The sequence below is a fragment of the Silene latifolia genome, chromosome 1 (assembly GCF_048544455.1).
Source record: "Silene latifolia isolate original U9 population chromosome 1, ASM4854445v1, whole genome shotgun sequence".
NCBI lineage: Eukaryota > Viridiplantae > Streptophyta > Magnoliopsida > Caryophyllales > Caryophyllaceae > Silene > Silene latifolia.
In genome coordinates, this window is record NC_133526.1 from 154,160,215 (window position 1) to 154,182,878 (window position 22,664).

At 39.6% G+C, this 22,664-nt stretch overlaps 2 protein-coding genes across 2 annotated transcripts; both read right to left on the reverse strand.

Moving 5' to 3' along the window:
* Nucleotides 1-293: 293 nt before the first annotated feature.
* On the reverse strand, nucleotides 294-983 carry LOC141658520 (uncharacterized). Its single transcript, XM_074465458.1, has one exon. The coding sequence runs from the start codon at nucleotides 981-983 to the stop codon at nucleotides 294-296; it is 690 nt and encodes a 229-aa protein (XP_074321559.1).
* A 3,431-nt stretch (nucleotides 984-4,414) lies between these two features.
* On the reverse strand, nucleotides 4,415-20,099 carry LOC141610740 (calcium/calmodulin-regulated receptor-like kinase 2). Its single transcript, XM_074428991.1, has 8 exons — nucleotides 19,842-20,099; nucleotides 17,974-18,346; nucleotides 16,952-17,105; nucleotides 6,117-6,243; nucleotides 5,901-5,983; nucleotides 5,747-5,818; nucleotides 5,409-5,612; nucleotides 4,415-5,202 (listed from the first exon to the last, which is right to left on the reverse strand). The coding sequence occupies exons 2-8, from the start codon at nucleotides 18,285-18,287 to the stop codon at nucleotides 4,903-4,905; spliced, it is 1,254 nt and encodes a 417-aa protein (XP_074285092.1). The 5' UTR covers nucleotides 18,288-18,346; nucleotides 19,842-20,099; the 3' UTR covers nucleotides 4,415-4,902.
* Between the last annotated feature and the right edge of the window lie 2,565 nt (nucleotides 20,100-22,664).

Genomic DNA, 22,664 nt, shown 5'->3' on the forward strand with positions numbered 1-22,664 from the left:
TGAATAAGGATTGGATCCCCTGGACATAGAGCAAGGTCTTCCTGTATTTTAGTTAGATTGATCCTTGCAATATCAGCAGTATTCTCAATGTCAGTATAGCATTGCCTATTAATTCTCTTAAGATCAGGTTTTAGGAGCTTTAATTTCCTGGCAACCCTATACATTTTTGTTCCATTAATTTGCTGCTGCCAAACATTTGCCACACAATCCTTGAAATCAGTGGCAGTGCTCCACATATTATAGTATTTAAATGGCCTTTTTTGACTCCCTCTCAGGGCCCCTTTGCTCATCAGTCAAGGGGTGTGATCAAATAAGCCCTCTGGTAAGAAGTTTGCTATAAACCCTGGGTAACTTGCCATCCATTCATGATTCACAAACAGCCTATCTAGTCTACTGTAGATCCTTGTGGCAAGAGGTTGTTTATTATTCCAAGTGTAGAAAGCTCCAGTAGCAGCTAGATCCATCAGTCCACAAGTTTGTAGACAGTCATAGAAAGGTTCAGACTCAGCCTGAGATACATTGCCACCCAATCTCTCATTAGAATCCAGCACACAATTAAAGTCTCCCCCAATTGCCCAAGGGCCATTTATTTGAGAAGAAAAATTTTGAAGGTTAGACCATAAGGATTCTCTGTCACCAATACCATTGAAGGCATAGACAATAGTCAAGAAAAAATTCATGTGATCCATTTTATTCCAAACCTTCATATGAATGAATTGGGCATCATATTGAAGGAACTGAATATCAAACAAATGTGGCTTCCATAGCACCCAAACGCTACCTCCAACATGGAGGTTGTTATTAGTAGAAATGCTCCACTCTGAAAAAATATTACTAGCTATGCTATGAAACTTACTAGCCTTTATTTTGGTCTCTAAAAGACCAAACAAACCAACATTATTATTGTGAAGGAAGGTATTTACAACTACTTGCTTGCCTTCTTTATTCAAACCTCTTACATTCCAGTAACCAAACTTTATCATTTATTTGCTGTTGATATCTCATTACCATTTGTACCAATGCCCTGTTTTGGAGAGGATGACCCTTGTAAGTCCTCCATCAGAGGAGGGGTAACCAAAAGTTTCCTGCTGCCTTCTTCAGGACCTTGTTTAGTGGCCTTCGGAATCCTAATTGGGGACAAAGTCCCACTTGTAGCAAATTTAGGACTATTGTTAGGAGTGCATTCAATTTATTTCTCACCATTCTTACTTGCATCAGGTTGTGGCACCATGAGAATAGCTTTTGGAGAGCTTGAAGATGGTGGGATCTGAACAACAAGCTGCTGGACAGTGGAAGTTGAAGCCTTGACAGGTCTCCACACTTTCTGAGGTACAGTAGTTTTAGCCTTGGGTTTCCCTCTTCTACACGTTTCTTTTTCATGTCCCAGTTGCTTGCACTTGGAACACAAACTTGGTTTCCATTCATATTCAATGCTTACAGTGATCATATTCTTTTTCTCATCCAGAAACTTAATTGAATTAGGAAAAGATTGTCCTAACTTAAGTTCCACCATGACCCTAGCAAAAACAAGTCTAGTTTTTTGTTCAGTAGCATCATCACTTTTGATATAAGTACCTACAAGTGAGGCTAATTTAGGGAGACTCTTACCCCAAAATTTTAGAGGCAACTTTGGCATTCTGATCCAAGCAGGAACAGATTTAATGTTTTCCTTAGTGAATTCAATATCTGGTTGCCAAGCCTTGAGGATAAGGAGTTTATTATCAAATAGGAAGTGTCCACTCTTTAGGACTGCATTTTTCATCTCCTCTGTTTGGAATCTTGCTAAGAAAATACCATTAGGTAAAAATGAAATTTTATCAATGACATACTTACTCCAAATTCGTTTCAGGAAGGCTTCTAAGACCTGCCATGGTGGATTAGCACCAACAACAAACCCCACAACAGCCTGTTGCCAATAATCTAATTCAGATTGAATGTTCTCATCAGTCAGTTGAAGCATTTCATCAGGTTCCTCATCAATTATTTGGATAATTTTCTTTCCATGGACTTGATACCAGGCTTCATCTTGTGCAGCATCATCATCTGAAGCTGAATTCTCTTCACAGTCCTCTACTACAACATCATCCAAGACAAGAGGAGGGATACCGGTCACCTCATGAATACTTTTGCATTTTTGGCCTTCATTGTCATTAGGTTTCCCAACAATTTTTGTCTTCTCTGATTGTATAGCAATAGAGGTAGTAGATCTAGTACCAATTTGTCTGGGTTTAGAGGAAGGAATAGCAGATTTCTTAGTCATATTGAGAAACCCTAATAATGGCGGCACTTTCTCTCTCTCTCTCTCTCTCTCTCTCTCTCTCTCTCTCTCTCTCTCTAAACATTTCTTAAAGTCTAAACATTTATTTTTATTTACAAAGTACATTTATTTCAAATTTAAATATTTCAGAAGAAAGTTCAAAATAAAATACTAATTTTTAAACTAAAAAAATTATTAAAATTAGTTATTTTTCTATTTTTTTGGGAGGAAAAAAAATCCGTAATAAAAAAATGCAGTTTAAAATAAAAAATAATGTATCGGAAAAAAAATTTGTGTCCCCCTTTCGATAAATTCCTGCGTCCGCCCCTGCCTATTTAGCTTATTATCATGTGCCCTAGGGGCACATGTTAGAAAAACCCTATTATTATATCATTATTCAACTCATAAGCAAATCACAAACATCCAACTGTTAGGTCGTTCTGGAACAGGATCTAGATCATTGATAAGAAATGGAAAGAAATGAAGAGAGGAATAAATGGAGAGGATCCCAATTGGGTAACGGTCCATTTTCTCTCTATTTCCTAAAAAGAAATGGAGAGGCTAGTTCTTATCAAGGTATGGATCGCATTTTAACAACATATAACGGTTTTAAATTTATGCATAAAAATAAAGGAAAAATAGGAATGAAAGGGAAAATTATTATTTAAAGAGATTGTGAGAGAAAATTGGGAGAAAAGAAATGGAGATGATCCATTTTCAAGTACAAGGCCAGGGAGAGCATGGCTAGAGGACAAGACTCAAGAGTATGAAAAATATGGAATTTAGAGAATTGTTAACAACAATTAAAAATAGGGTTTGGGATCCAAGATGAATTTAATTATCCCATAAATCACCACCTTCTCAACTCTTGATCCAAGCTCAAGTAATTTACGAGGAGACATGCATACTAATCTTAGACTAAAATTAAGATAATTGCTTCTCACTTGAGCAATGAATTTCTTTTCAAAGTTGACCATTTTAGCTTAGACGATATTCTATTTGTTTTATTTAATACGGAGTATCCGACATTTTCGATGAGAACTCAATAACTTTTAATTTCACATAACAATTTTATTTATACTCCGTATTAAATACCAGGGAGTACAATCATAAGAGTATGTATATTTTTCTTATGTATTCGGTAGTTTATTAAATACTCCCTCTGTTTTTCTATATATGACTTTCTCACATTTCGAGATACATACTTCTCTCTTCAATATCTCTCAAATTATATGCTAAAACATAGTGATATATATACTCATATGAAAGAGTTTTTCATAAGGAATTTAAAGGTATAATTTTTATAGTTTTTTACCAAATATATTTTTGCAAATATTAAAGTCAAAGGCTCGCCTCGAAAAAGCAAAACGTCATATATTAAAAAATGGAGGGAGTACTAAATAAGTATAGTCTCTATAAGAAGTCATCTAAACCAAAAAAAAACTTGCTAATAGTCTCCGGAGATAATAAGAAATAGAGAGTAGTGAGGGTTGCAAGCCCAATTAGATCAAGGAAAATGATACATACAGCCCTAAGGGCTGCATTTAAGGTAACTAAAAAGGAAAGAAAAACTTAAATTAAGCATTAATGATATCAATTTACGCGTAATTGTGTTATAAATTCCTAATTTAATTTCATTTTGGAAAGTAATTTAGTTCTTAAATACGGCCCTAAGGGCTGTATTTATCATTACCAATAAATCAAAAGCTTAAAAGGGCCCGTCATATATGGACTAGTCAAGTTGAAGTTGCCCTCTCAGTTTGAGCCTGGCCTTCAAATCACCATCAGATGTGACATTATGATAAGTAATCAAACTACACCAGCTGCTCCACCTCTGCTAATCCCATACTCAACACCCTTCCGGTTCGAGTAATCCAATGGGAAGACATAACACGAACTATCCCGGATTCCTGGGATAGTAAAGATGCAAAACTAACACATCTCAGACTTGATACCTTGTGATGATATGTTTCATTATTTCTTTGATAAAACTTTTAACGAAAAATATCCTTACAAGTTACACCTAAAGGCAATCCACCAAATAGAATATTATGAAGGCTAAGCTCTAAGGAGTACGTTCCCCCAGGAGGACACGAGTTTTTTTAAACTTTCATAATAGGCAGAGCAAAAGCTTGAAGGCGCATATAGATGGATCTCTTAAGGGGGAAAAAAACACTCTCTTTCATATAAGAAGTATTAACAACTATACAAACTATGATTCCCACAAAATTGCACCACTAATTTCAGCAGTTTGACTAGTTTTTGAGCTTTGCTCACTTTACACAAATTCGCAACGGTTAAATCTTACATACACCTCCCAAGATTAAATGAATATCATCAAATTAGTGTCAAACCAGAGAGAGAATTAAAGACAACTTCAAAGAAATGCCAGTTAAGTATAGACATGGTGTTTAACTGTTCATCATCCTGGTCACTGCCATGGGAAATCAACAATACAGCTTCATTTTTCTGTATCATCGTTGACTTAAGCCACGATACATATGCTTCACTGAAAAAATTAGATTAGGCTCTTTCGACAGCAACGCTGAATATTGTATGAGACAGTTTCCCCTGTGAAGCCAATCCCAAACACTCGAGTACTCATTAAATTATATGGCTCAAGGAGGTGATTTCACAACTGAGTGCTATTGGTTACTGTTCCTACTGACTGTTTTACATAACTCAACTTGGCGAGAATCAATCCTACTCATAATGCGGCTAAGATCATCTGATGCAAAAGACATGGTTTCACCTTTACCTAGACGTCTCTGTTTGATCTTCATTATAGCCCGTGAAATTTCTCCACTGCTAGGACGTTTCCTAGGAGTCTTATGTAGGCATCTGAAAGCTATCTTAGCTAAGCCCTTCACTTCGTCGAGCCTACATTTCCCTGACAGGCGCTTATCAAGTATCTCATCAACTCCTCCATCTGGGTCCATAGCCGCCTTTGAGAAGATGGAGGGAAAGCAAGAAAATAACACCATATTACAAGATAGAAAATGAGTTTATAACGCCACATTTACTATTAAATTATGTTACAGAATGAAAATATAATAATAGATTTGAGTATGGTGGTACAAAAGTACCACTCGTCAACACTCTACAAGATAAATGAGAATAGTAAGGGAAGAGTGGAAGGACGAATACTTACAAGATTGACATAATCCATCAGGTTTTGTTGTGGATGAATGGCTGTAATGAGCTCAAAGAAGATGACTCCTAAGCTGTAGATGTCGCTCTTTAAACTAGACTTGCTTGACGAGATGTATGCAGGATCCATGTACCCGTATGTACCTTTGAGGCTTGATTTACGCCCATCGTAAACCTCTTCCTTAGAAAGCCCGAAATCAGCTACCTGATCACATATAGATTCATCATTTGCTGAAAACTTGAAAAATATTCGATTTAACTTGGGCCATGCCCACCCATGAGAAATGAGGAATATTTTTTTTTTGCTTTCAGGAAGGGAGGCGTTCTTAGATGCCATACCTTTGCTCTCATTGTGCGGTCGAGTAGTATATTAGCACTTTTCAAGTCTCGGTGTAACACTGGAGGAACTGCCTGTTCCAATGTATATTATAGTGATAAGGAAGCTAAAATCTAAAATTTATAACAAGTTAGTGTCACATATGACATGACATACCCCCTCATGAAGATACTCAATCCCGTTCGATATGTCTAGTGCTATTTGAAGCCTATCATCCCAAGTTAATGCATCGTCATCACCTGATTCAGAAACAATAAAATTAAATAAAGACAGTTCATTCATACTACAATGGGACTTACAAAGAAGTCTGTATTTGGACAAAGCTTTCGTTGTTGACAGGTGGTACAGAAAGGGGGGAGGTCAACAACTAACTGTATATCAATTTTTCTAGACTGCCCTTGCTCATGTACTCGTAAATCAACATGCGTTGCCCTTTCTCGACACAGTATCCCACCAAATTCACCAGATTACGATGGTGAAGTCTACCTAGCAACGATACCTGCACAAATCCAAAAGTAAATAGTATATAAGTGATCTACTACTATTTGATAAAGTGGGACACAAAAGAGCAAACATGTTGTTTTGACAGGCTTTTTACTGGATTGTCCTGCCAGGGATTTATATGTAGGGTGATCTAACTCAAACAACTCGCCTGATTGGTATAGTTAAGTGCAAAATGAACTAATAAACAATGACACAAAGATTTTTATACGTGGAAAAACCCTGGGAATAAGGGAAAAAACCACGGGCACCAAGCCAGGAGTGATTGTTACTATGGTTTTAGATAGCCCGACAGTATTGTTATATCGGATGAGCGAATATATAGCTTAAGAATACAAAAATATAAGTAAAAGTGAGGGTATATCTGATGACCCTTCTCATCTTCTCTTCTTTCCTATTTATAGCTGATCTCCCCCTCCTTTTTATGCCGTTTAGGGTTTCCTGGTAAATAGGGAATGTGCCCTATTTACCCGGAGGTGGTTGCCTCTTTATTAGCCGTTGTTTTGATTTGCTTCCTATATCATAGCTTTACGAATTGGTCTTCCTTTTTTGTAGGGAACATATATCAATCGCCTTTTGTCGCTGCAGTGGCCTGGTGCTTTTCTTTTAGGTCGCTTGGTTATCTTTTTACTTTGTCTTTCATCAACTCCTGCTTGGTGCCTATCCGTGTTGAATCAATGTCCGGTTTCGGATGTCTTTTGCCTGGAAGTTGTCCTTGGGCATTGCCGGCTATGTCGGTCGGGCAGATAATTTAGGGCCCAACAATTGCCCCTTATCTCGCTTATTACATTATTGGGTCCGCCAGGAATAAGGAGATAAAAATTTGGGCCAGGCAAGTGATTTGTGCAGGGTCTTTTTATCGGATTTAGAATTGGTGTTTGATTCAACTTCTTGTAACGGTTATTTGTCATTAATAGGGTAGGTTCACAAAACCCTAGGAGAGTCATGATTAGTCTCTACCACTTGCTTTTCTAGCCGTTTAGGATTTGCGGTTATAAATATCCTTCCTTTGCCGTGATTGCTTCCACATTTCAATCCCCAAATTTCTTCTTTCCCTTTCTAAAAATTCTCTCTTTGAAAAATTCATCTTCCGAAAAAAATAAGACATGGCTAGTGGCGGGAGAAGGACAAAGACTTCAAAAGCTCCTGCCGAGGTCAAGAAGTTCTGTTGAAGTTGAAATGGTTTCTCGCCGAGGTTGAGAGGGTCCCCGATATCATCCCCGAGGATGATGTGGTGGAGATTGTTGCTCCTCCGGAGGTTACGTCCATGTCTTATAAGGGGGTTGAATATTCTCCTAATAAGGCTTTGGCGGCTTCTTTTCAAGAAGTCAATCAATCGAAACTCGCTTTTGAGCATTATATAAAGGGCGGGGCCTTATTCCTCATGGGCTTAGGTTTGGATTCCCGAGAACGGTCTGTCGGGGCTAATTGGAGTAGCCCGAGTTGGTTCTGTATTTTTGAGTGGGCGTTCGGGGGTGGCGGTCGCCTTCCCTTTCTCCTTTTATGGATCGAGGTGATTAAGGCTATTAGGGTTCCTCCGTTTCAACTCATGCCAATGGTTTGGAAAATTGTCCATTCTATCAACATTTATGTTCTAAGCATAAATTGGTTATTACCCTGGATGATTTCAAGAATGTCTATCACCACGAAGAGTCATTCTACTAGGAGGTTCAATTTTCGAGTCAGGTCAAAGATGGCTCACCTGATTACCAACTTTGACTCAGGGGATGATAAAGGATGAGCTCAAACTTATATGTTTATCAAGGTGATTCAATTGCCCCGACCTGCACTATCCGAATTACCCAAATTGTTGAAGGAGGTAACTTTCTTTCCAGCATTATTTTTGGTTTGGTAATAATATGTTTTGGAGAGTTTACTTACTTTGCCCGTGCTTTCTTTTAGTAAATGATTGGGTGAATGATCCCGATCTTTGAGGGGTCGGTGACCGGATAGCGGCGTTTATGGCGTTCTTTAAAGAGGAGAGGGCTTGGCCTACCTGTCTGGGGCAAGCTTCTATGCCTCGTTTTAAGAAGGCTAAGTTGAGTACGTATAAGCCTGTGAAGAGCACTAAGGTTCCGGGGGCATCTTCGTCGGGGAGTAAGTTCTTTTGCTTATTTTTGTCATTCTGTTTCTGTATTGGATTCATGCTTATATTCTTTGATTTAGAAACTCGTCGTGCGGCTACCGAGCTTCGCCCGGAATGCTAGTTTTGGTCTCTTTGGTGAAGACAGGGGTTTCTCAGTTACGGGGGAGAAGTCAAAGAGCGGTGAGGCAGGCGGAGGAGTGACAGTCTTTGTTCAGTTCGGGAACCCGTGCGGGAGGTTCGATTGGCGTCTCTGAAAAGATTGTGGATGATAGTGACCGTCCTGAGAAGAGGAAGAGAGTGGATGAGTCTAGAGGAGTTCATGAGGTCGGGGGGTCGGGGCTCGTATGGATGAGGTCCAGTTTGCCAAGGATCAAATTCAGGCTCGGGCTTTTGTGGTTGATGATCCCTATTTCAAGTACCAGGTAGAGGAAGCTTACCCGTGCTTTGGGTCTTGCTATGTATCGTTCCGGGGACTATCTTTGCCAACCCGATTACCATGCTTCAGGAGGTATATATTCTCTGTCTTTGTTTATTGTGGGTTTTTGTGTGTGTTTTCTTTTTTGTGGCTTAGATAGACATTTTTCTTTTGTTTTAGAATGTTAATGATTAATGATGTCTTGAGGAGCGCTTTGTCAATCGGAATCGACCCATGGTCTAAAAATACCTTGGATTGGGAGGTACAAATCTTGAAAAAGATGTTGACAAGTTTAAAACGAGTTGGAGGTGTCCAAGGCCGAGAATCATTCTTTGAAGGAGGATAATGAGGCGGGAAGGCTCGGTTCTTTGGTGGAGTCTTCTAAGCCGAAATCGCTCGGATGCTCAAAGCTCTTCGAGCTAAGTTTGATATTGCTCGGGAAGAGTTGAAGGTCAAAAAAGCAAAGCTATGCGAGGAAGCGATTAAAGGTAAATGAAGAATTGGGTCAGAGAGGGATGAGGTCCGGGCTAGGTATAAAGATCTTTGATTGTATTTCTTTGCAAGGGCCGTGTGGATGCTATGAAAGAGCTCTGCTTTGAAGTCGCCTTTTTGAATCCTAATCGAGTTGGTGATCTCAATACCACTTATCCCGAGCTTTGTAAGTTGCGTCGACGAGGAAGTGGACTCTCCTCCATCCAAAGGGAAAAATAGTGATCTTTGAAGGGGAGGAGATGAAGAAGAGGAGGTGGCGATGAGGGGATTGGCTCTGCTATTGTGTCCAAGGCGGGCTAGTTTGATTTTTTTCTTTTCTCGTGGAATTTTGTGTTGTTTTGGCCTATTCGGGGGGGATGTTCCCCAACAAACAATTTAGGATTTGTTTTGGTTTTGTTGGCTTTTCCGGATAAACGGTTTGTTGCACAGGAAGGGTATATTCCTGAGTAGGTTTTAATATATATATATCCTTTCTTCTCTTGATTTTCTTCTTTGTGTTTGATCGGAATTTGTACTGTACATTCATGTGATTTTTTTGTTAGAGTAATGTCCGTCGGGAGGGCTTATGGCCCTCATTCCTGCGTTTATGGGGAATGGTGGCTCTATCTCTGTCGGGAGGGCTTTGAGAATGAGGGTGGTTGCACGGGTCGGGAGGGCTTATGGCCCTCGGCTGTCGTCAGAGGGCTTCTTTGACAAGTCTTATGGTTTATTCCACTTTTGTACTTGTCTTTTTATGTCTTGAGCTCGAGTTTAATTTTCGGGTCGACGGCGGTGCCAAATTAGAGCATTTTTAAAATCTTTGTTCGGGTTAGGTGGAGTGGCCTCAATCCCGAACATTTGTTTAAGCCTAAAGTGTAACATATAATAAGTGAAAAGAAGGCGTAAAACAAGTTTTCAGGATTTAAAATAAAGTTTTAGGTGAAGCTAAGAATAACAGGAAGCAACTTAGCACATACAGCGGGAAGTTCTATTGACGTGTATATAGGGTAGGTAGTTTTACCTGCTTCTCGGATATGAAATAGTTTTAAGTGGGAAATGTTCCAAGATCTGGGGATCATTTCTCCTTCCAAAGTTTGTAGCCTGTAAGCTCCTTGTCCCACTATTGAATCAATTAAGTACGAGTCTTCCCATGTAGGGGCTAGTTTGTCTGCGTTCTTTTCTCTGGTGTTGGGGAAAACTTTCCTTAGTACCAGGTCTCCTTCTTTGAATACTCGATGTTGACATTTTTGTTGTAACTTCTCCGCTCTCTTTTGTTGTTGGTAGCGGCTATCCCGACTTTGGCCGCATCCCTTAGTTCTTCCGTTAAGGGTAGGTTATCCTGTAATATGGGCCTTTTTTTCTATTGTGTTCAGTTTTTACGTAGTTGGCACGTGAATTTCTGCTTTGGTATTATTGCTTCGCGACCATGACCGGGGAATATGGTGTCGGCTTTGTGGGTTGTTTTTGGGTGTGGTCTGTCGGCCCCCATGGGGTAGGGGAGCTCTTACGCCCATCTTCCTTTTCTTCTTTTCGACTTTTTCTTGAGCAAATGATTCTTACTTTGTTACTTGATTACGCTTGGCGTTGGCTTTAGGGTAGTCTGTGTAGATGTGACTAGGTTGATATTCCATTGTGCCAAAAGTTTGTTTGTTCTTTTTCCCACAAATTGTGTACCATTGTCACGGACTATTTACGAAGGTATTCCATATCTGCATATGATATTCTTTTGATAAATGATATGACCTCCTTTTCTTTGACTTGCTGTAAGAGTCGCCTCATCCATTTGGAAAAGTAGTCGGTCATTGCTAGCATGAAGACTTTTTGTCCGGCGCTGAGGTAGCTTACTTTACTATGTCCATGCCCCATTTCATTTGAATGGCCGGTGAGATGGAATGTAGTAGCTCGATGGTTGATGGATATAAGGGGAATGGATTTGACAGGGCTTCACATTTTGAGCTATATGTTATGCGATCGGCTCTCGGGGTTGGCGAGTAGCCTTCCACGAGAATTTTGCTTGCCAGGCTCCTTCCACCTTTATGATTTCCGCAGATCCATCATGTATGTCTTCTATGACCTGGTCCGGCTTCATTTGGTTCCAGTAACGCGTAAGTAAGGTCCAGCTTGAGACTTTTTAAACAAGGTGTTATTTATAATGGTATAAGTGGACGCTTTGATTTTCAGGGCCCTTGCTTCGTTTTTATTTGTAGGGAGTATCCCCTGTAAGAACCAATCATAGTAAGGTTTAGTCCAGGAGGTTGTATCTTCCTGGATAGGGCAAATTTGTTCGAGCCTTTCTATGGTTGGTTCCAACAGTGGACGATGGGTATTTTGTCAAACACAAAGAGGTGAAGTTTGCTCCCAGTCGCTAGGGCATCCGCTGGTATTTAAGTCCTTGGTATTTGGTCAATGTCAAAGGTTTTGAATTTTTTTGCAAAGGTTTTTGACATATTCCAAATAGAGTATCATCTTTGAATCTTTTTGCAAAGATATACTCCTTTGATTTGATTGGAAATTAAGAGAGAGTCAATTTTTACCTTGAGGTTTGCTACACCGAGTTCTATACATACCTTTAATCCAAAGAATCGGGGCTTCATATTCACCTCATTATTCGTGGCTTTGAATTCACAATTAATAGCACATGTGTGCGATTAGGTCTCCTCTGTGGTGACTTTAGGACTAGTCCTAGGCCAATGCCTTTCATATTTGTTGCCCCATCTACATGGAGAGTCCATTCCTGGTCCTCTTTTGGGTGTCGAAGAAGATTGACCTCCTTTATGAGGTCCGTTCTAGGGTAGGGCCAATTGACCCACGAAGTCTGCTAGTGCCCGAGATTTAATTGCGTCACGGGTTCAAAGGTTATATCATAGTCTTTGATTTGTCGACCATTTTGCCATTCTCACCGACAAACTCGGGCTTTCTTAGAACAGATTTGATAGGCGGGTTGGTTCTTCAATGATTGGGTGACTTTCAAAATAAGGTCGAAGTTTAGTGCCGGACATTACTAAAGCAAGTACATATTTTTCAAGTAGGCCATACACGGTTTACTAACGTCTGGAGACTTTTACTTACATAGTAAATCGGATCTTTGTTGGCCATCAATTTCTTTGGTCGCGACTCCACTTATCGCTTTTTACGTGATGATAGGTAGGCCGTCGGGGTTCTCCTTTGTCTTGTTTGGCAAGTAGTGGAGGTGTAGTCGGTATGTTTTGAGCTCTGGAAGGCCGACTCCACTTCTTCTTTTTTCCCGAGTAGGTCATAGAATGCCTTGCACCTTCGATGATCCGGAAATGAATCTATTCAGTGGCGCAACTCGTCTGTCGGTTTTTGAATATCTTTGATGACTTGGGGATTCGGTTCTAGTATGGCTCTTATTTGTTAAGGTGGCTTTATTCCTCTTTTGGTCACCATGTAACCTAGGAATTTTCTCAAGATATTCCAAAATGGCATTTGGATGGGTTAAGTTTCATATTGAATTCTTTCCCGGGATCTTAAAGGTCGTCTCCAAGTCCCGACATGATCTTGACTTTCTTTGATTTAACTACCATGTCATCAATATAGACTTCCATGGTGTCTCCTATTTGGTCCTTAAACATTGTATTGACCGGGCGTTGGTATGTTGTCCCTGCATTTTTCGGGCGAAAGGGCATTCTTTGTGTAGCGAGATATGCCCTTTCCGTGATAAATGCGAGATGTTCCCCGATCGGATGGGTGCATCTTGATTTGATTGAATTCACTTGAGCCATCCATGAATGTCGGGAGTTCATGCCTGTTTGTAGCATCCACCATCAAGCGTCATGTGTGGGAGCGGAAATGGGTCTTTTAGGCGAGGCTTTATTGAGGTCCATGTAATCTACACAAACTCTCCACTTGTCATTCTTCTTTTGTACCACCACTACGTTGGCTAGCCGATTAGGGTACATGACTTCTCTTATCATCCCCATATCCAATAGTTTGTCTACTTCTTCATTAATGATAGCATGTCTTTCAAATGTGAAACTTTCTTCTTTTTTCACGAATGGCTTATAAGACTCATCTATATTTAGTTTATGTGTAATAATATTGGCATCTATTCCGGCCATATCAAAATGTGACCAGGCAAAACATGAAGATTTACCTTTAAGAAAATTTACTAATTCGCCTCGATATTATCGGGGACATCGATCTACCGATGCGTGCTGTCCCGGGGTACTCGGGTCTAAAATTACTTGATCGATTTCCATTTTGGTTTCGCAATGACATGAGTTGTCTGACGAGTCTTTTGTAATTGCTAGGCGAGGACTTACCCGCCTTGAAGGCTTCGATGACTCGGATAGCATTCTGGGCGGTTATGTTCACCTTTTATGGTTGCTTTACTCCCGTTCTCGTTGGTATTTTGATGCATTGGTGATAGGTGGAGGGTATGGCCCTTACGTTGTGGATCCATGGTCTTCCCATATGGCATTGTAGGATGACAGCGATCCAGGACTCGAATCTTTCGTATGAAGATACTCCTTCCACGTATGTGGCGGTGTATTTCTCCCAGTGTGTTTCTTGTTTCTCCATTGAATCCTACTAGGACATTAGACTTCTTTATGATTTGGCTTTCATCAATCTTCATTGCTTTAAGGACATCAAGCATGATCGGGTTTACCGAATCGCCTCCATCTACCAGGATTCTCATGACACGTGCAGTCCCTATTTGCATGGTGATCACCAGGCTATCATGGTGGAGGTCCGAATGCCATGCATATCAGTGTCGTCAAAAGTAATTTGAGGTAAATTGATAGGTTTAAAAGGAGATTTCATTTTGACTCCTGTTTCTTTGCTTGTTTGAATGAGTCGACCACAAATTTCGATCCTCCATTGATGAATTTGACTTCATAGATGGGTGGTGCGGGGTAAGTCACGTTGTTGCCTTTACGTGTTTTTTTCTTGTTCCATCATCTTCCCTGTTCTTTGTTGGCATCAAGTCTTTCGGTATCCTTTCTTTAGCGGTAAGGCACTTGTCTCCGTAATCCCGGCATTCTTCCTTTGTGTGCCCTATGTCCATCTCTGAAATTCGCACCACCTGGTGGTGTCCTTCCTGAGTTGGGGTTGTCGATTTCTTTGGCCACTTGACAATGTCTCCCGTATATGTCAAGTCTCTTGATCGATCTATGAATGTCAACAGAGAAGTTATATTCTGGACGGGAGGATAAGTATAGGAGTTACCTCGTTGTTCATGTGTATAGTTGACTTCGATCTGTCCGGGTCTCGTGTAGGGAGATGGCACGGCCGCTTCCTCGTGGTTAGAGCTTTTTCTCGTTGGTTTTGTCATATCACGAGTTGTTGTCGGCATTATCTCTTGTAGCCTTTGTCTTCTTCCCGGCTGATATAGCTTTATGGCTAATGCTTGGACATCTTGAAAGGTATGACGGGGCTTCATGGTCATTGCGTCGTAGAAGTCATCAGCATCCGGGGTAGCCACTTGCAAAGCTTCAACGGTTGTTCCAACATCACATCTGGGGATTGAAACCTTTTCTTTGTTGAATCTTGTCATGTAGGATCGATGGATTCTCCAGGCTTTTGTTTAACCACATGCGAGTCCTCACTGGATCTCTTTTCTAGTTCCTGCTGCTTTGTGGTGATGATTGAAAGAGTTGACCGGTCGTGAAAGGACTTGATGCTTCCATTTGGCGGGTTTATGTACCATTGCGGGCGGTCCGTTCGAGTTGTTCCAAATCCCTTACACACGGACTTGACGTAGTTCATCGGGAATTGATCTTTGCCGCCAAAGATCCTTTGCTTGTAATAGGCAACATAGTTTTGTGGATCTGTGGTTCCATCATAGATTCTCATTGAGGGAATAACAAATTTCTTTGGCAGGTCTATTTTTGCTATTTCATCCACAAAGGGTGAATCAAAGATAGCTCTCTGGATTTGCTTCTTCAATTGGGGTAGGAACTCCTGGAATCTTTTCAAATCTCTCGTGAAGTTTTTGGATTTTTACGAGCATAGCCATCATAATGGCCGTGTTAGTCGATCGATGAGGTCTCTTCATTTTGGAGTTCTCCTGAGTCCGTCTCTTCTCCTGCTTTGGACTTTGATGGAGTAGGAGTACCCATATTGGAGAAATCAATGTTCCTTATGATTGAGGAGAATGGTGTGCCAGTGGACTTTCAACTTTGATCCTGAAGCTTTTTCTCCCACCGTATTTTTAGGTGGATTCTCGATTCTTTCAATTTTGCCACTTCGCTTGACTGGATCATTTTTTGTTTCGATTGTTCCATCTCCAACAATCGTTGTTTGCGAAGACTAATTGTTGCTCAACGCTATCTCCTGCCATCTTTTCTTAGTTTTTTGTGGTATTTGGTTATGGGCTTTGATTATTTTTGAGTTAGATGCCCCACGGTGGCGCCATTGTTTTGACAGGCTTTTTACTTGATCCGGATTGTCTGCCAGGATTTATATGTAGGGTGATCTAACTCAAACAACTTGCCTGATTGGTATAGTTAAGTGCAAAATGAACTAATAAACAATGACACAAAGATTTTTATACGTGGAAAAACCCTGGGAATAAGGGAAAAAACCACGGGTCTCCCCCTCCTTTTTATGCCGTTTAGGGTTTCAGGGAATGTGCCCTATTTACCCGGAGGTGGTTGCCTCTTTATTAGCCGTTGTTTTGACTGCTTCCTATATCATAGCTTTCTGGAATTGGTCTTCCTTTTTTGTAGGGAACATATATCAATCGCTATTTGCTACTGCGGTGGCACAGGTGCTTTTCCTTTTTAGTCAGTTGGTTATCTTTCGCTTGTCTTTCATCAACTCCTGCTTGGTGCCTATCCGTGTTGAATCAATGCCTGGTTTCAGATGTCTTTTGCCTGGAAGTTGTCCTTGGCTGTTGCCTGGCCTATGTCAGGTCAGGCAGGATAATTTAGGGCCCAACACATGTCTATGAACTTTTGTACAGATTCTAAGAGACTGCATTTTGAGACGAAGAGGGGGAGGGGAGGGGGCAGAGTTTTTTCTTTTACTGAAGAGAGAAGGAATCAAGTACCATTTAATGTGGTAAAATTCATTGCTACAAAAAGATCAATCTTACTCAGACCCTCCTCTAATCAAATTGAAATTCTATCCTCCTTACCATCATAATGTGATCTAGCTACTTTGTTAGTTTGTTACCGTCTCTTCTAACATTGAAGCGTTCATTCTACCTTTTAACCTATTAATTACTCCCTCCATTTCATTCTGTTCTTTACAAAATATTTCCAACTATGTAAGGGGAAGATTTTAAAAATGAAGAAAACCAATTGAAATGGAGGGAGTGAAGTTTAGTATCTACAGAACATCTGGACTAAGAAAAGCCAATGTAACCACCAACTAGTCTGCCAGCTATCAACAATAATAAGCTTACCAAAGTGCCTCAATGGCTCCCGCTTATGGCAGGGTAAGGGGGGCCGGATGTTTGCAGCCAAAAGTAAAATTGCGTCGTAGAGTGCATCGATACACTAACTTCACGAGTCAGTGTACAAGAGCGTAGAGTATATAGTTAGCCACTATGCAAAAACCGTCCAGCTATCGGTGATCTAAAAAGATACTCATGTTCTTGGTATCCCAGCAGTGTTTTTAAGTTTTTCAACTTACATTACAGGCATTACCTATGAATACCAAGGACCACACCGGCTAACACCTCACACAAAATCAAAGATATTTGATACCTACTTTTTAAAAAAATACAGAGCAGATGATATGCAGAGTTTGTAAAAGAGACATCACCTCAGTTTGAAACTCTTTCTCACCCTGCCTTGAGTTCGAAGCTAGTACTTTAACCGCCACCACTCCACCAGCTGGCATTGAGGCCTTGTACACCGGCCCAAATGACCCTTCTCCCAATATTGTTGTGAAATTCTGTGTGGCTTTCTGGATGTCCCTAAAATTACACTGAACCTTTAAAAGCAGCTTTGCATGTATCTATTGTCAAACTAAAATAAATAAATAAAGTTTTGCATGGTTCTCCTTAAAATGGTGAATACAGTTCTTGCAGTAAGTACACATCATCTACAGAAAAGCAATAGTTGCTCGTGCTTTGCTTTAGCTTCAAATAACACCAATTCTCATTGAAGACGAACACTTTTCGTCACAAGCTGAAGACGGGCCAAATGTGACCCATTTAAGACGAAAATGTGATCATTTTAATGACAAGCTGTTATAGCTTAGAAAATTGTTCTGGTAACTTTTTATCTAAAAATGGTTACATTTTCGTCTTCAATGGGTCACATTTTACTCCATGTTCAGCTTGTGACGAAATGTTACCTGTCTTCAACAAGACTTATAGTTCAAATAATCACAATTGATACATAATTGATTGTAGCCATAGGTTCTTGCTACTTGTCAAAAATACTTCTAACACCCATGTGTTGATTGAGGCAACACATCATAAGCACGCTGCACGCCAAGGTAACCATTGTATTATTCAGAATTGTAGGGCTAATTTAGCAAGAACCAAATGTTGGTAGAATTACAAACACATTATCTGGAAAAAAGGTACAAGTCGAATAAACATTTGGGGAAAAGTCACTAGCTACTCCTCAAATAGAGAAGGCATGGCCCACGTACAATTTTTAATATATCTGTATATTATGGAGCCCTATTGGATGCCGCGAAAGGTTTCAGATGATGATTCATGTCAGCCAGACAAAGGCTCTGATATTGTTGATGTTGTTCTAGTGGAAGCGTAAGAAGCAATTACTAATTAATTGTATTGCTGATGCTATACCTAAGGAGTCTAGAAAACTTACTTGTGCGAGTAATTTGGTATGCCAGAAACTGAAGGTGTTCGATCTTTGTTATGGTAATTCATCCAAGAAGGTGCTGAGCTTTTGGCTGTGAGTTCAGGTAGAGAGACTAGTACAGACCCTGACAGTGAGGCACTAGAGTCAATATCAAGGCCTCGTCCATTTTGACGCATAGGAACTCTTGTTAAGCTACCGTCTTCAAGATCAGAGCGTCTTTTGTACCATTTAATAAAGAAAAACACCAGTGAAGAAATGAAAATGCCAACAACTACTCCAGCTGCTGTACATATGATAGCCAAATCAATTGAACGCATCATGCTTTGACGTCTTCAACTATGTGGGGAAAGGGAGCATCTTAAATTCATACTGTATATAGCTGCATAGTAATCAAATTATTCATGTTTAGAATCATTAACAAAGAGTTATATGGACATCAGAATAACAATACCAACAAAAATACTAAGAATTGCAATACTTTTATACTAGAAGGGAAGGAAATGATTCAGCAAACAAAAAAAGAAGACAAGGATGATAATTAATAAAGCGAAATGAAGAATTAAGAACCCAGGGCGGGGCTGAAGCATGCATGGACTTCTTATCAAGCTGTTACAGACATTCTACCTTGGCTGTGGTAGGGAAAAGACTCTTAAGGGTGTGTTTGGATTGAGGGATTTGGAGGGAAAAGAAAAGGAGGGAGAGTAGGGATTTAAAATCCCTCGTTTGGATAGCAAATGAGGGTGGATGGAAATGGGAGGGGAGAGATTTGGAGGGATTCAATTTCCCTCCTCCAAGGCTAATCAAAATCTCTCCATAATAGACAAGATTTAGAGGGAAATTCTATCCAAACAACCACACTCCATTCCACCTCCCCTTCCCTTCTTTCCCTTTCCCTTCCCTCCTTCCCCCTCCTCTCCCTTTCCCCCCACTTTTGCTATCCAAACACACCCTAAGTTTTAGGTCATGGGGTTAGATTTTATAGATAGAGAGTGGTAGACAATCATTCTCCATGGACCAGCCATAAATACATAGTGTAAAGACTAACCTAACTTCAACTGTTGCAAGTTTCTGAGGCTTAGTTTAGTGTAGTTTGGTTGGGGACGAACGGAATCAGTAGAACTACAATAGAAACCCCCCTAAAACCCAAATAACAATAGGCAATTAGGCAGTGACAATAATGCAATCATGGGTAGCTGGGCACTAAAAATTCAACAATTTTACAAAAGTACTACAAGAATAGCAATTACCTAATCTAATAATCCAATAATTTACATTTAGCTAATGCCATAATCAAATGGGAAAATACAAGTATAACATGAATATGGATTTGAGAGGTACATTTCAAACTTTGCCACAAAACCTAAACCCAAATCAGCAAAGTTTCTGGCACTAGATGTTCATATGCATGTTTCCAATTCCATTGAAGTCAAAGACTAATTACTCATTGATTGTGGGTTAGGATGGAATAAAAGCAAAATGGAGCAGCCGAGCTTCTTTCAATTGTGAAGTACTAACTGAAAGCAATTTTCATCTTGGGTCATTCAGAATATGCTCTTTGTATAGCTAAAACAAGAGTAAGGCTGCTAAAACAAGAGTAAGGCAGTAAGGCCGCATACATCTTGGGTCATTCGGAATTTGCAGGAACCATTGAGTGCTGGGGTAATATTGGTGTTGTATCGATGTTCATATCAATCATAAGCATGTAGCTCATTTGATAATCAATTAATAAGAAAATGCAAGCATATAATAACAAAAATAGTGAAAAATTGGAGATGGGTAATGCATGGAACAGAGTTATTAAGCAGATATAGAAAATTATGAAACAAAATTAGCAAAATGATAAAGGAATTGTTGAGAATGAAACAAGGGTATACCTGAGAAAGTAGGAGGATAGAGGAAAAAACAGAGAGATAAAAAGGTTTGAAGAAGTAATGTGACGGATGTAATGAGTTGTAGACAAAAAGAAAAAGACTTGACTGATTCTACAATGGAGATGGAGTTGTTGGTGGACTGACTCTTTCTTTTTCATAAAATGGACCAACCTGAATAATAATATCATTTCTGCACAAATTAGTCAAGGGTTTTGGTCGGATTATGCTACTTGTTTCTTTCTTGGAAAAATGGACAAGAACAATATGGGCGAGGGCCGAGGGGAGTTAAATGAGTGAAAGTTTTCACAGGGCCGTCAAATAATTTTTGGTGGCCCTGTTTTAAGTCGCAAAATGAGGCCTCTAAATATGAACAAAATCAATTACCATTTACATACTATCTTTGTATGAGTTTTTTCGCTTACCTATTTCATTTTGGGTGTCTCACTCAATTGTTTACCTTTTTGGAAATTGTTTGGGGCCTTGGGCCAAAATTCACTATTTGGCCTAACCTACGTGACACGAGACGAGTGATTAATTAATTAAGCAAATGGACTCATGTCATACATGGGGTGTAACACCCGCGAATTTCCCATTTTTGACATTTAAAATTTATTTAACCGTTCAATTACCTTATTTTATATTTTTAAATTATTTAATTTAATTAATTCATTTTAAAACATAATTTTTATTAAAGCTATAATCTTAAAGCTTAATTTATATATAAAAAAAAATACGTACTTTAGTCGGTTAGTAATAATAATGTAATAATATTAGTTTCCGTCTTAAGTTAATATAGACCCGAGGCATTAATCCGTCTAGCTATAGACCGTCACACTTCCACTTGTGAGACGAATCTTTTCTCGACCTATCCTATATCGACAACACACCCACCTACCTCTTACACTCTACCTTTAAATATCTTACATATTATTATTATTATTATTATTATTATATATTATTATCTTTATTATTATTATTATTATTATTATTATTTACCACCCGTCCCCCTCACTCCACCTCACACCCTTCATTCTCCTTTTCGAAATCACTGTACTGCAACAACAACAACCAAACAGTAAGACACAAACACCATTTTCGTCGATTAAAACCCAGATTCCGACTCCATTTCTCCACCTTTTCCTCTAATTTTTGTACCATTCTCCTCCTTACTTCCTCCTTCATCTTTCAAGGTAATAAAATCTCATTTTTGTGACGGTTTCATTTTTCACCGTCTTATAAAAGTTTCGACTTTTGCCTCAATCCTTTCTTTTTCTTGCACTCTGATGAAGGATTTGAAGACCCGAAGCAGTCTGAGTCGGAAATCGTGCTCGTTGAGGAAGATATAAGGTAACGGTGATAGGTTACTCGACAAAAACGTCGAAATTTCGTGCTATGGGCCGTTTTATATACTCTTGTGTGCTAAAGTTAGGCTCTTTATGCTTTACTCATATGTATGGTTGAATGTGTGGTTTTATTGGTCTCTTTACATGCTTATTTGAAGTAGTTCCATAGCTTGTGACCCCTTAATATTTTCGGGTAAGGTGGGTTTTACTCGGGTGGATTTCCGTCTCCAAAGACGGGTAGAAATGGCCTGTTTTACATTGTCTGTCGGTGTCCTCTCTTTCATTGTTTTGCTGCAAAGTGATGGAAGCCTTTGCAAATGGCTATCTTTATCTTGCTTGTTGTCGGCCTTTTCTAGTCCCCTGAACATGTGCATCACACCTGATTCTTTTATCAAGTTTTCGTTAATTAGTGTAGCCTGACTCCCAAAACCAGTAAACAAGCCTTTAGAGTGATTAGATTGTTAATTTAGAGCCAGCTTGTATACGATTGCAGATAGATGGGTGTGCTGCTCTGTACAATTAGGTAAGTAATGGTGTAATTAATCCCTATGTATTTTTGTGACCGTTTGGAGTTTGTGACAGGCGGGTAAGGGAGCTGAAATGTGGATCGATTTTTGTGGTCTTTCGGGATTATTTTAAGACGGAAAGTGGACTGTGTTGTAAGGTCAATGTTATGCAGTTTTACGGTCAATTTTTGGGTGTGAAATCAGTGCCTTTTGGGACTGTTGTTGGCTCTGTTTGTATGCAGTTGAAATGGCTGTTTTGGCGCGGTCTTAAGTAGCTGTACTGGACTATTTTGAGTCACTGTGTGCAGGTTACTCATTGACTGCATAATGCTATTGTGGGACTGTTTTTGATTCTTTTTTGGGACGATTTCTCGCTGTTTTGGGGATGTTTGTCATGGCGGCCACGTGATTGTTTTGGATAGTCGAAATGGCGGTTGTGTGTGGACTATTTTGGTTTTATTTTCGGTCGCTCTTTCCGTGTGTTCGTATTGGGGTTGAATTTTGGTCAATTGAGTTAACTTTACCATTTACTGCCAATCTTTGTGTATATTAGCTTCCTGCAGGCTGAGTTGGGCTCAGTTTCGGGACGGATAAAATGGTGCTTTTCGGGACTATTCTTGGGGCGTAAGTGTGACTGATGTGGGACGGTTGTCTATGCATTTTTGGGACTGTTTTAATGTGTTTGAACAGGCTGTTTTATGGTCTGTTGTTGGGATGAATATGGGTTCATTGGAGGGGCAGTTAGACAGATAGAGTAGCATTCACAATTGTTAGCAGTTGAGACTCGAGAAGTTTGTTTGTTTAATTTATATGTAACCAGTTTATGTCATCGTGCTTCATTCTTACTTGCCTTTGTATTGCATATTAATCTTTTATTTGTCATGGTTTGGATTCTGTTGTGTACTCCGAAAATAATTTATTCATTACCATTTTAACGTAGCAATGCATAATGTGCATCATATTGTTCCACGACTCTA

Coding starts and splice junctions, on each gene's coding strand:
- LOC141658520 (XM_074465458.1), bottom strand. CDS start 983: ATGATAAAGTTTGGTTACTGGAATGTAAGAGGTTTGAATAAAGAAGGC.
- LOC141610740 (XM_074428991.1), bottom strand. CDS start 18,287: ATGATGCGTTCAATTGATTTGGCTATCATATGTACAGCAGCTGGAGTA. Junction 6,244..16,951: donor AGAAAGAGTTTCAAACTGAG/GTGATGTCTCTT, acceptor GGATTTGTGCAG/GTATCGTTGCTAGGTAGACT. Junction 5,819..5,900: donor TTGAGTATCTTCATGAGGGG/GTATGTCATGTC, acceptor ACATTGGAACAG/GCAGTTCCTCCAGTGTTACA.